Source organism: Pseudorca crassidens, chromosome 12 (genome assembly GCF_039906515.1).
Source record: "Pseudorca crassidens isolate mPseCra1 chromosome 12, mPseCra1.hap1, whole genome shotgun sequence".
In the NCBI taxonomy this organism is placed as follows: Eukaryota; Metazoa; Chordata; class Mammalia; order Artiodactyla; family Delphinidae; genus Pseudorca; species Pseudorca crassidens.
This window is the reverse complement of record NC_090307.1, coordinates 77,303,539-77,315,009: the sequence shown is the minus strand read 5'-3', so window position 1 is coordinate 77,315,009 and position 11,471 is coordinate 77,303,539. Positions and strand designations below refer to the sequence as shown.

General features: G+C 54.6%; 1 protein-coding gene across 2 annotated transcripts; it reads left to right on the top strand.

The window, feature by feature from the left end:
- The first annotated feature begins 575 nt into the window (after positions 1 to 575).
- Positions 576 to 8,753, top strand: SDS (serine dehydratase). Of its 2 annotated transcripts, none has more exons than XM_067700684.1 (8): positions 576 to 714; positions 4,371 to 4,525; positions 4,822 to 4,861; positions 5,061 to 5,197; positions 5,296 to 5,387; positions 6,140 to 6,367; positions 7,166 to 7,290; positions 7,990 to 8,753. In XM_067700684.1, the coding sequence occupies exons 2-8, from the start codon at positions 4,376 to 4,378 to the stop codon at positions 8,196 to 8,198; spliced, it is 981 nt and encodes a 326-aa protein (XP_067556785.1). In that variant the 5' UTR covers positions 576 to 714; positions 4,371 to 4,375; the 3' UTR covers positions 8,199 to 8,753. The 2 variants fall into 2 exon arrangements, with proteins under 2 accessions (XP_067556785.1, XP_067556784.1); XM_067700683.1 differs by having other exon boundaries at positions 5,058 to 5,197.
- Positions 8,754 to 11,471: the final 2,718 nt, after the last annotated feature.

Here is an 11,471-nt window from a genome sequence, read left to right as displayed (position 1 = left end):
AAGGGCAGAGGCAGGATTTGAACCCTGACCCTCCTGGGTCTTACCCATAAGGCTGTCTGCCCCTTTAGGACAAAGGGGTCATAAAGGATGACAGGGGACGGCAATTTTAAAAACCGTGTTTAGATTGCAGTTTTGGGAGTCAGGCTGCTGCGTTCAAGTGCCAGCTCATCCCTCTTACTGTGTGCCTCAGTTTCCCTTTCTGTAGGACGGGGATGATAACAGTATCCACTTTCTCCACTGTTTGTTTCTTGGGTGCCTACGAAGTGCCCAGCACGCGCTAGCGACTTTAAGTGCGTTATCGCACACCCTCCTCCAGCAGCCTCCTAAAATCCCTAGGGAAGTAGGTATTTGTCCTCATTTGCAAGTGAGGTTGTGGATGGGGAAGGAGAGGTGGCTAGCGGGACTGGGAAAAAGACAGAAGCAGCTGCCAGAGAGGCGCCGCTAGCTGCTGGTTCCCCTCCTGGAAGCCCCCGGCCTTGGGCCAGGGGGCGGGGCCTGGAGGGGGTGTGGCCTGTCCTGGGGCCCCATTGGCTGCCCGGAGGCGCCTGGGGGGATAAAGCCCGGACCCGTTAGCCCCGGGACGATTCTGAAGACACTCTCTACCTGTTCTGCACTTCATCTGTCCGTGGGCCGTCTACCCATCTAGACCATCTCCAATCTATCCCTCCCTTGCTCGCACGCTTTGTGCAGCCGCCAGCTCATCGCCTTTGCCGGGTAAGCGGCCCCATCCATCCTCAGCTCCATCCCTGCGACTGGAGTGCCTGCGGCCAGCCTGGGTTTTCCCAGGGGAAGAGGGGGAGGTAGAGTCAGTTGAGCATAAAAACCCATGCTTTGAAGCCAGACTGTCTGGGTGCACTGCCAGCTCTGTGCCTCAGTTTCCTCATCTGTAAAGTGGGGGTAATAATAACAGAACCTTCCTCTTAAGGTTGTTGTGAGGGTGAAAAGAGATAGTGCACTTAAAGTGTTCAGTCCATGTATAATAATAGTTCATTTTTACTGAGCTCGTACTGTGAGTCACGTGAGACTGTAACTTCTGACTGCCGGGTGACAGGTAGGCAGACTGCAGCTTCCCGCGCCCTCTCTCTCCTCTGCGCCTGGCTCAGCCTCCTTTTTTGAAGTCTTAGCAGGTGGGAATGGCTGCCCAGTGCAGTTTACAGACGCCCCCTTTCCACAGGGCACTGTGCTGGAGGGACCCTGCCCCCTCACCTGAGGGCATCCGATGGCACAGTGGGAGACGGGTTGGGGGCGGGTGTTCCGAATCCACCTGAAAGGGGTGGGTGCCTCCCCCACCCCCACCAGGAGGGCTCCCTGAGGCCAGGACTTGGCTACCTGCATAAGACCTGCATAAGACCTTAAGGTCCAGTCAGTCAGAACAAGAATGCCATTGTTTGAGGAATAACCTCCAGGAACTAAAAGTTAATTCAAACAGATCTGGGGATGCCCCTGGTTTGGAGTGCCTCCTGTCTCTGACTTTTATTCAGCAGATCTAGGGGAGAGGTGGTGTGTGTTTGGGCTCCCCCCTCCCAGGCCCTGAATGTCAGTTAATTCAGACAGACATGGGAGGCCCATATTTGGGGGGTGCTAAGGCTGCTGGGGTGGTCAGAACGCCATCCCCCACTTTTCTTCCAAGCCAGGCATACCTGGACCATTCCGGGAGGGGGGATGCCTGGGCCAGGAGTACCCAGGTCCAGGGGCTGGACCAGTGGAGTCACTGGAAACGTAGTGGGGGGATGGGAGGGAGTAGCCACCCTTGCCTGGCCTTCTGGGGTGGGGGGGAGGGGAGGAGCAAATAGGCTGTTCAACCACCCGCTGATCAATTCTGGCTCCGATCAAGTTGGGGAGAATCAGTTTCCCCTGTGACTCAGCAGGAGAGGCAGGATGGAAAGGGGGCGTGGTCAGAATCTGGGCCACCTTAGTTTCTCAGTCACCCAGAATCCGTGCAGACAGGAGACCCTGAGCCACACCCATGTGTCCTGGAGAGAGCCTGGCTCTGGGCCTAGACTGCCTGGTTCAAATCCTGTCTCCCCCACTTAGGAATTCTCTGGCAGTCCAGTGGTTAGGATTCCACGCTTTCACAGCCAAAGGCACAGGTTCATTCCCTGGTTGGGGAACTAAGATCCCACAAGCCACGCGGCATGGCCAAAAATAAAAAATAAAAGTCCTGCCTCCCCTACTCCCTAGTTGTGTGATCTTGGGCAAGTCAATACTCCAGCCTCTATTGCTGTGTGACAAAGTGCCCCAAGGTGAGTGACTGAAAACAGCAGCAGACATTCTTTACCTGTCATGACTCTGGGGCTTGACTGGACTCAGCTAGGCAGTTCCCACTTGGGTCTCACCTGGGGGCTGCAGTGTGATGACGGTAGCTGGGCTAGAGTCATCCCCAAGTCAGACCCCATGTCTGGCCATCAGCTGGAATCTCAGCTGGAACTGTCGGGCGGGACACCTACCTGTGGCCTCCACGTGCGGCCTGGGCTTGCGCCCATCATGGCGTCTGGGCTAGGACAGGGAGCTTACCAGCCAGGTGGAAGCTGGGTCACCTTACGTGGACCAGCCTTGAGAGCCACACTGGGCTAGAGCCACACACTAGAAATCAGGACTTTCTTTTCCTTCGGAGAAGCCACAGTTAAATATTCACCAGCACCTCACTGCTTGGACGTCACATAGCGTCACTTCCACTGCAGCCACAGCGCCCCTCCCACCTCCGACCCAGTTCAAGAGGAGGAAGCATAGACCCCACCCCACCTCCCATCTAGAAAAGTGTCAATGTCGCATCAGAAGAGGTACATGTGGTCAAACTGAAACACAGAGTCAGAGTCCGTTTCCTCCCCAGAACTGGAGAATAATGACACCTCCTAGGACTGTTAAAAGGATTAAGTGAGTTAATATCTGTAAAGCTTAAGACAGTGTCTGGCACATGGTAATCACTTTAGAAGTGATTATTAAATAATATAATAATTATTATAAAAAATAACAATAGGGCTTCCCTGGTGGCGCAGTGGTTGAGAGCCCGCCTGCCGATGCAGGGGACACGGGTTCGTGTACCAGTCCGGGAAGATCCCACGTGCCACGGAGCGGCTGGGCCCATAAGCCATGGCCGCTGGGCCTGCGCGTCTGGAGCCTGTGCTCCGCAACGGGAGAGGCCACAACAGTGAGAGGCCCGTGTACTGCAAAAATAAATAAATAAATAAAAATTAAAAAAAATAAAAAGCTTCCCCTAACTGGGTACAGGGCTTTCTGAAGGTTAGTTTTTTTAAAAATGAATATTTTGGACTTCCCTGGTGGCGCAGTGGTTAAGAATCCACCTGCCAATGCAGGGGACACGGGTTCGATCCCTGGTCTGGGAAGATCCGACATGCTGCGGAGCAGTTAAGCCCTTGCGCCACAGCTACTGAGCTTGCGCTCTAGAGCCTGTGAGCCACAACTACTGAAGCCCACGTGCCCTAGAGCCCGTGCTCCACAAGAGAAGCCACTACAACGAGAAGCCCCGCACGCCGCAATGAAGAGTAGCCCTGGTTCGCCGCAACTAGAAAAAGCCCACACGCAGCAACGAAGACCCAATGCAGCCATAAATAAATAAATAAATAATTTTTAAAATAAAACAAAATAAAAATGCATATTTAAATAAGTAATATATATGCACATGGCAAAACATTCAAATTGTACATAAGGGGATGCCGAGTGCCAGTTCTCCTCAGAGGTCCCCACCCTGACTGGTTTCTTGTGTGTTTGCTGAGATGTTCTGTGCACACAGGAGCATGTGGATTGTGTGTGTGTGAGTGTGTCCCTGCACAGACTAGATCTGATATCCCGCCCCTGCTTCAGCCACTTAGCCATCCTGTGGCTCATTCTGAATCAGCACCTGCAAATCTATTTCCACCTCATGCTCTTCAAAAGTTACAAAGTCTGGATGTTCTTTCTTTCTTTTTTTTTTCTCTTTTTCACCGCGCCATGCAGCTTGTGGGATCTTAGTTCCCTGACCAGGGATCGAACCCGCGCCCTCGACAATGAGAGCGAGACGTACTAACCCCTGGACCGCCAGGGAATTCCCTGGATGTTATTTCTGATGTTCATAGCTTCCCAGCATAGCGTGTGTGTGTCTTGGGGTGGGCAAGGTGGGGGGCAGATGACCCTTATGCCCATTTTACAGATGAGGCAGCTGAGGCTGAAGGGAGATTCCTTGTCCCATGTCAAGTAGGTGGCCGAGTTGAGATTTGAGCTCAGGTCTCCAGGTTGCTATAAGCTGGGCCTTGTCCTTGGCCTCCTGGGAAGTTAGAGACAAGGTCCCTCCCAGCCACACTGCCTACTGAATGGCAGCAGCTGCCACCAGGGCCAGCTCCCCTGACCCTCTGGGTTTCCTTCCTTTCTCCCAGCAACGATGTCAGGCGAACCCCTGCACGTGAAGACCCCCGTCCGTGACAGCATGACCCTGTCCAAAGTGGCTGGTACCACCGTCTATCTCAAGATAGACAGTGCCCAGCCCTCCGGCTCCTTCAAAATCCGGGGCATCGGACATCTCTGCAAGACGGTACAGCACGGGCTCTGCATCATCTGGGAGAGTGCAGCAGGTCCTCTTTCTGGACAGGCCAGGGCCAGTGCCGTGTGAAATCCTAGGAGATACAGGCTAGGCCCTGCAACTTCCCTGCAAGGCCTGAGCACCCACCATTAATGCCTCCTCTGGTTAAGGGGTGCCAGTGCAGAGGGTCCCCTTGTGGACTGATCCCAGAGCCATCAGTGGCCTGACTCTCCCTCACCCTTCCCTGAGCCAGTCTCTTTGGGGAGGGAAGATGTACGGCCTGATCCCCTCCCTCTTTGTCTCTACAGTGGGCTGAGCGAGGCTGTGAACACTTTGTCTGTTCCTCGGGTAAGTGGCCTGCATGCCTCCTCCTGTCCTCTGCTGTGTGTCCTGGGGCCAGGGGCTCCACCTCTCTGGGCCCTGCAAACATCTGCAGAAGTCCCAATTTAGAATTCCAGCTGGAGGCCAGCAGCCACCCAGGGAGGGTTCAGAGCCTGGAGGTCAGGGAGTCCCACTAACACTTTCCACCCCCCACCCCTGGCAGCAGGCAACGCGGGCATGGCAGCTGCCTACGCGGCCAGGAAGCTGGGCATTCCCGCCACGATCGTCGTGCCCAGCACCACGCCCGCCCTCACCATCCAGCGGCTCAAGAATGAGGGCGCCATGGTCAAGGTGGTGGGTGAGGTGAGTGCCAACCTGGGGCAGGGGCCACGGAGGGCACCTGGTAGCAGGGCCAGGTCCCCCAGCCCCTCACCCCTCCCGCCTCCTCTGTGATCTTGCAGACATTGGATGAGGCTGTCAAGGTGGCCAAGGCCCTGACGAAAAACAACTCAGGCTGGATCTACATCCCTCCCTTCGATGACCCCCTCATCTGGTACGTGGAGCCCAGGGTCACCCGGGGTGGGTAGTGACCACCCCACCACCCCACCGAGTAGACACCTGCCATGATGCACACCATCACACACAGCGGTGTACACGTGTGTGCACATCACCATGTAGAAGCACACGCACAGGCATGGCAGCTGGTGCCCACACACACGTGCACCAATGCCCATTCTCCTTGACCGTGAGCAAACACATGGGCTCAGATACACAGGTGTGTGCGATCGGGTCCCCCAGAATCAGACCCCGAGACAAAGATTTCAGGGAAAGCAGTTGACTTGGGAGGTGACTCATTAGAGGAGTGAGGAGGGAAGCCAATAAAAAGCACTGATGGGCCAGTGACCACTGTGGGCAGCTGGCGCTCAGTCCCTCGGGGGCCCCTGGAAGCCAGTGTGGAACATGAACCAGAGTTACCACACCTGCAGAAGATGATGCTGGGGCGTCTGTGCATCGACTCCCGTAATTCTTAATTCCCATAGTTGGTTGAGGGCTGCTCTCAGGGGGTTTCGTCTCCTGGCACCGCCAGCTGCCACAGTCATAGTGCTCCAGTGGTCAGAGAAAGCCCTCAGGTAGAGATGCAGATTCTGCCAGCTGGAAATCAGGGCGGAGTCGGGGACGAGGTGACCAGCCCCGAGGCCCATTAGCCGCCTGGGATGAGGGCAAATACAGAGGGTAAGTGGCATCTTCAGGGCTGCCTGGGGTCTCCAGGAAGCCCAGCCCTGACCTGCCACCCCCCTCCTCCAGGGAAGGCCACTCTTCTATCGTGAAGGAGCTGAAGGAGACGATGAGCGCAAAGCCGGGGGCCATCGTGCTGGCGGTGGGGGGTGGAGGGCTGTTGTGCGGAGTGGCCCAGGGGCTGGTGGAGGTGGGCTGGGGAGACGTGCCCATCATCACCATGGAGACCATCGGAGCCAACAGCTTCCACGCTTCCACCAAGGCCGGCAAACTTGTCACCCTGCCCCAGATCACCAGGTAAGTAGGCAGGGGTGCTGCCACTATGTTCTGTGAGCGTTGGGGAGCTCTCCCCTCGGTGCTGGCTGTGAGGCAGATCCCGATGCCAGTCCCATTTTATAGGTGAAGAAACTGAGGCTTTGGTCACTTGCCCAGAGTCACACAGCCAGTGAGTGGTACGGCTGGGACCAAACCCAAGTCTGTGTGACTCTGTACCAACATCACACTTCCTTGCATGAAAAGTCTAAGATTAATCATTTATTGGGTTCCTCTGTGGCAGGGTTTTACACACCTCACTAATTTACCAACCATTTACTGAGCCCCTAATATGTGCAAGACACTGGCTGATCCTGGGGAGACAGTGGTGAATAAACACAGCTCCTGCTCCCAAGGAGTTCTTATCCCAGCCCCAAACTTTTGACAGATGGTGTTTGATTAGGATTAGGTTTGGCCACATTATACAGGAGCCCAAAATATCAATGGCTTAAACAAAATTGAACTTTATTTCCTCTCATATATAAAAATAATCTGGAGGTAGGCAGTCCAGGGGCAACTCCACGAAGCCAGGGGCCCAGGATCCTTGAGTTTGTTCTCCATAATCCTTATCATGTAGACTTATGGCCCAAAATAGCTGCTTAAGTGCCAGCTATCACACCCATACTCCATCTAGCAGGAAGAAGTCAGGGCAGAAGCTATGCCCCCTCCCTTTAAAGACACGATACTTCCATTTACCTCTCATTGGCCAGAAGGTAGTCACATGGTCTGCCTCCCTCCTCTCTCCTATCTCTCCCCCCGCTTCTCCACCCTTGCCTCTCCCAGTGTTGCCAAAGCCCTGGGCGTGACCACTGTGACAGCACAGGCTATGAAGGTGTTTCAGGAACACCCCATTTTCTCTGAAGTTGTCTCGGACCAGGAGGCTGTGGCCGCTGTTGAGAAGTTTGTGGGTACGTGCCAAGTCCTTTCAAGACCCGACCTGCTGATTCAGGACCTAAGTGGCTGTCCACTGGGCGTGCCAAGGGATCCCATTCACAGTTCTGTCTCCCGTCCCTCCCTGGAATTTCCCATTAATGGAAGTTAATGCAATGCAGTGGTAAAAATAGAAAGACCAAAGGGACAAATGAAGAAGTCTGATAACATAACAGCAAGGAAAAATAACGAAGTATTTAAAATGTTGGCTCTGAGTTCCCTGGTAGCCAGGGTAACAAAGGAAACTATGGGCCTCAGTGTTGGATTCAGAGGTGGGTCTGTAACTAAGTTGGACTCTTACCGGGTTCATCCTGGGACAGGGATGACAAACATACACACACACACACACTTAAGCTGCCACTTAATTCTCCTATACTCACAGTTAGTTTGGCTAATCAACCCTGGCATTCTTGCTCAGATGATTCCTCAGAATCCTCAACACGGTGCTCAGGAAATTACAATCATCTTTTCAGTGTTAGCACTGATGATGAAACTCAGCCCTGGCTCAGACCTTGGAAGTTCAGTGTAGGGTAATGAGGGCAGGTGGGGTTGGTCCTGGACCAGAGTCTGTGCCCAGGGCTGAGAGCTGAGTGGCTTATGCTTTACCAGTGGCCCGACTGTTCCCTTGCACCCTGCGGAACTCTGGCTCTACCCTCACCATCCCCCTCCTCTGGCAGATGAGGAAAAGATCCTGGTGGAGCCCGCCTGTGGGGCAGCCCTGGCCGCCATCTACAGCAACGTGGTTCAGAAGCTGCAAGGAGAGGGGAAGCTCTGTACCCCACTGTCCTCCCTCGTGGTCATCGTTTGTGGGGGCAGCAACATTAGCCTGGCCCAGCTGCCGGAGCTCAAGAAACAGCTGGGCATGAAGAGCGGGCTGCCCCAGTGAGGACGCCTCCCCTACCCGGGAGACCCCTGGAAGGGCTGGAGTTTTATCCAGTGACTTGTGAAATATTATTCTCGTGTCTGTTGGGAGCCTGTGGCCCGGGCCAGCCGGTAACTTCATTCTCATGAGAACACTGTGCAGAAGGCCCGGAAGGGAAGCAGCTAGCAAGGCTGTGAACTGCACTCTTTGGTATCTGTGTGACTGCTCTGTGGTTTCTCCCCGCCCCCCGCTCTTATCCACCCCTGCTAGGGTGACAACTGCCCACGTGGGATAGACCAGGTACCCAGAGAGGGTGGGCAGGAGGGACAGGAACCACAGCAGCGGGGCCTCCTCAAGATGAGATGTCCCCTGATGCAGACGCCCCAGCATCATCTTCTGCAGCTGTGGTAACCTCTCCCTGGGAAGGTGGACAGGGCCACAGTCCAGGGTGGAAGAACCATCTTGTCTGTCCTCCCAGAAAGCCCAAAGTCCATCCTTACTCACTTTTCTAATGTGCAAACTTTCATTGAAGAAGAAAAGCATTATTTATTGAAATGAAGCTCCTTTGAGTTTTTCCAACATGGCTGTCTTCCTCCCTCCCTCCCTCCCACCCCACCATGCCTGCTGTCACCCCCAGCTCTCAACACTGAGCACCATTACATCCTCCACCCCACCCCCACCCCTGGGAACCCCGGGCTCCCACTTGGAGGCCAGGATCCCAACTCCCGCTGGGCTTGTTGCCGGGAGGGGGCATCCCTGCATGGCAGGGAGCAGGTGAGGGGGAGCTGTGCTGAACACCAGGGGTTTGGGATGGGATGCGGGCCTCCAGTGGAGGCAGAAGAGTCCAACCTCATTCTGTTCAGAAGTCCTTCCTGATAACAGAATGATTTTATCACAGAACCACTGGGAGCGGAGTAGTGAGCCCCCCATTCGTGGGGGTTTGTAAACTGACACTGGACACCCATGTCTGGTCAACGTCAAGCAAACCCTCTCAAACACAAACCCTCTCTTCCAAGGACAGCACATTACTGAAGCCAGCCTATAAACGGACAGAAGAGGAACTGCCGGGGCTGCCTGGAGGTCCTGAAGGGAGTCCCGCATAGCCACTCAGGAACACCCCTGCACTACCTATAGCAGCCCCTGGGACACTAGTGGACCCCCAAGTCCAAAGTGAAGTTTGAGAACCAACCTAACCCTTTGGGATACCACACAGATCCACATGGGCTTGCACGCCTTGACAAAGAGCAGGTGCTGTGAAATTTCAGGGAAAACCCATCCCAGCGACAGGCCTACATGCCGATTTCCAGCCAGAAGGGACAGCACATGTACTTTAAAAACCCAGGAGAGAGGACAGCAGGAAAGGGCAGGCAGGGATGGGAAATCATCAGCCCCAGGAGTCTCCAGCTTCCACAAAACCCCCAAAGAAGGGAGGCAGACATCTCTGCCCACTAAAGGAGGAGCCGCTGTGGGCCAGGGTCGACCAGCTGGCCAGACCCTTGTCCTGCAGGGGAGGGCAGAAGTCACAGATGAGCCTGCGGCTGCCATCTTGAAGCTGAAGATTGTGGGAAACCCCCAGGGCAACGGTGCTGAGGGAAACTGCCTTTCAGGCTGCCCCTGCAAAGGTGGGTTCTGCCTTTACTGGATCAGCTGAAGCTCAAGGGGGGGCCATCTGCATGGCCCCGCATCCTCTGTTCAGTCACCTTAGCTTCACGCCTACCCTTAACTCCTGAAAAGCCGCAAGAGGGGCCAGAATCGTCCTAGGGAATAGACAAGAGTTGCCCCTTCCTAGAGAGTGGCCCTGTTTGAGTTCCACCAGCCTGAGCCACTGACTGTATCTGCCGAATGGGTCTCATAAAAGCCTCAGCCTCAGGAGTGGTTGGGAAGATCCAGTGGCCGGCGCACGGTGGTGGGGGGTGGTGACCTTTGTCCTGCTGGGGCCTGCGCCATCACAAGGAGGTGGGGAGGGAGAGCTGTGTCCCATGGGAGAGTCTGCAGACCTGGGCCCCCGTCCTAGTTCCGAAGGGCCCAAGACTGGAGATTTCAGGCACGTCACTTCCCTTCTCCAAGTCTGCATCCGCACCTTTTCACCACATGTGAACATCCCGGCCTACCCCGCCTAACAGGGCTGTTGTGAGCTCAAGAGACCTGGGAAAGACAACACTCTTAAGGGAGCTGGGAAATGTACCAGCAGAAAAGTTACTTTTTAGACCCAGAAGCTGTCAATTCCCAGATAACAAGAATTGTAAAGCTATGGTGAGAAACAGCAAACTTCCCTGGCGGTCCAGTGGTTAGGGCTCCGTGCTTCCACTGCAGGGGGCACAGGTTCGATCCCTGGTCAGGGAACGAAGATCCCACAAGCCACGCAGCGAGGCCAAAAAAAAAAAAAGAAATAGCAAACCCATCCCCGGCCCTCAGCTGCGCTTTAGTTTCTCCAGAGAACTTACCAGCATCTTACACGCTGTATGTCTATTTTCACTATCTACCTCCCCAATGTAAATGTCACAAGAGCATGGATTTTTTTTGGGGGGGGGGGATACCTGTTGTTCTGAGGTATCCCCAGGACCTTATAACAGTGCCTGGAATGTTCTAAGCATTCTATAAATTCTCGCTAATGAATGAACGTTGCGTGTGTGAGGCCCCGTGTGGGCTACGTCACAGCCACCTTTGCAGCAAATCCTCACCCTCCTCCCACCAAACGTGCACACACACGCGTGGGAAAATGCTGCTCACGTGGTTATATCTATTTTACAGATGAGGTAACCGAGGCTCAGAGAGATTAAGTCCCATAACTAGTAGGAGGTGGAGACAGGATTCGAACCCAGGCCTCGGACTCCCGGGTTGTGTGCTTTCCTCTCCCGAAGCACATCGCATTGTGCGAGTCTCCACTGTAGGCTTTGGGTAAGATCAGGTGGGGAGGGACTCTGTGTTGTGTTGATCTGTCCCCGCCCCACCAGTAGGATTTGGGAAGGTCTTGGTGGTTAAGAGAGCCCTAGAACAGGACCCAGAACAAAGTAGGTGTTCAATAAACACATGGATAGACGGATGGTGGGATAGATATGGATGGATGGATGAATGGGTAGATGGGTCAGTATCTGGATGACGGATGGACGGATGGAAGATTGGAAAATGGAAGGATAGATGGATGGATGACTGCAGATGGACAAGGGGTGGGTGGGTTGGCAGGTGAATGAAGGTATAGATGGACAGACAGAAGGATGGACAGGAGGATGCATAGGTGAATGGTCAGAACCCAAACCTGAGAAGAGAGAGGGCGCCAACCCAGCCTGCCCCACTGCC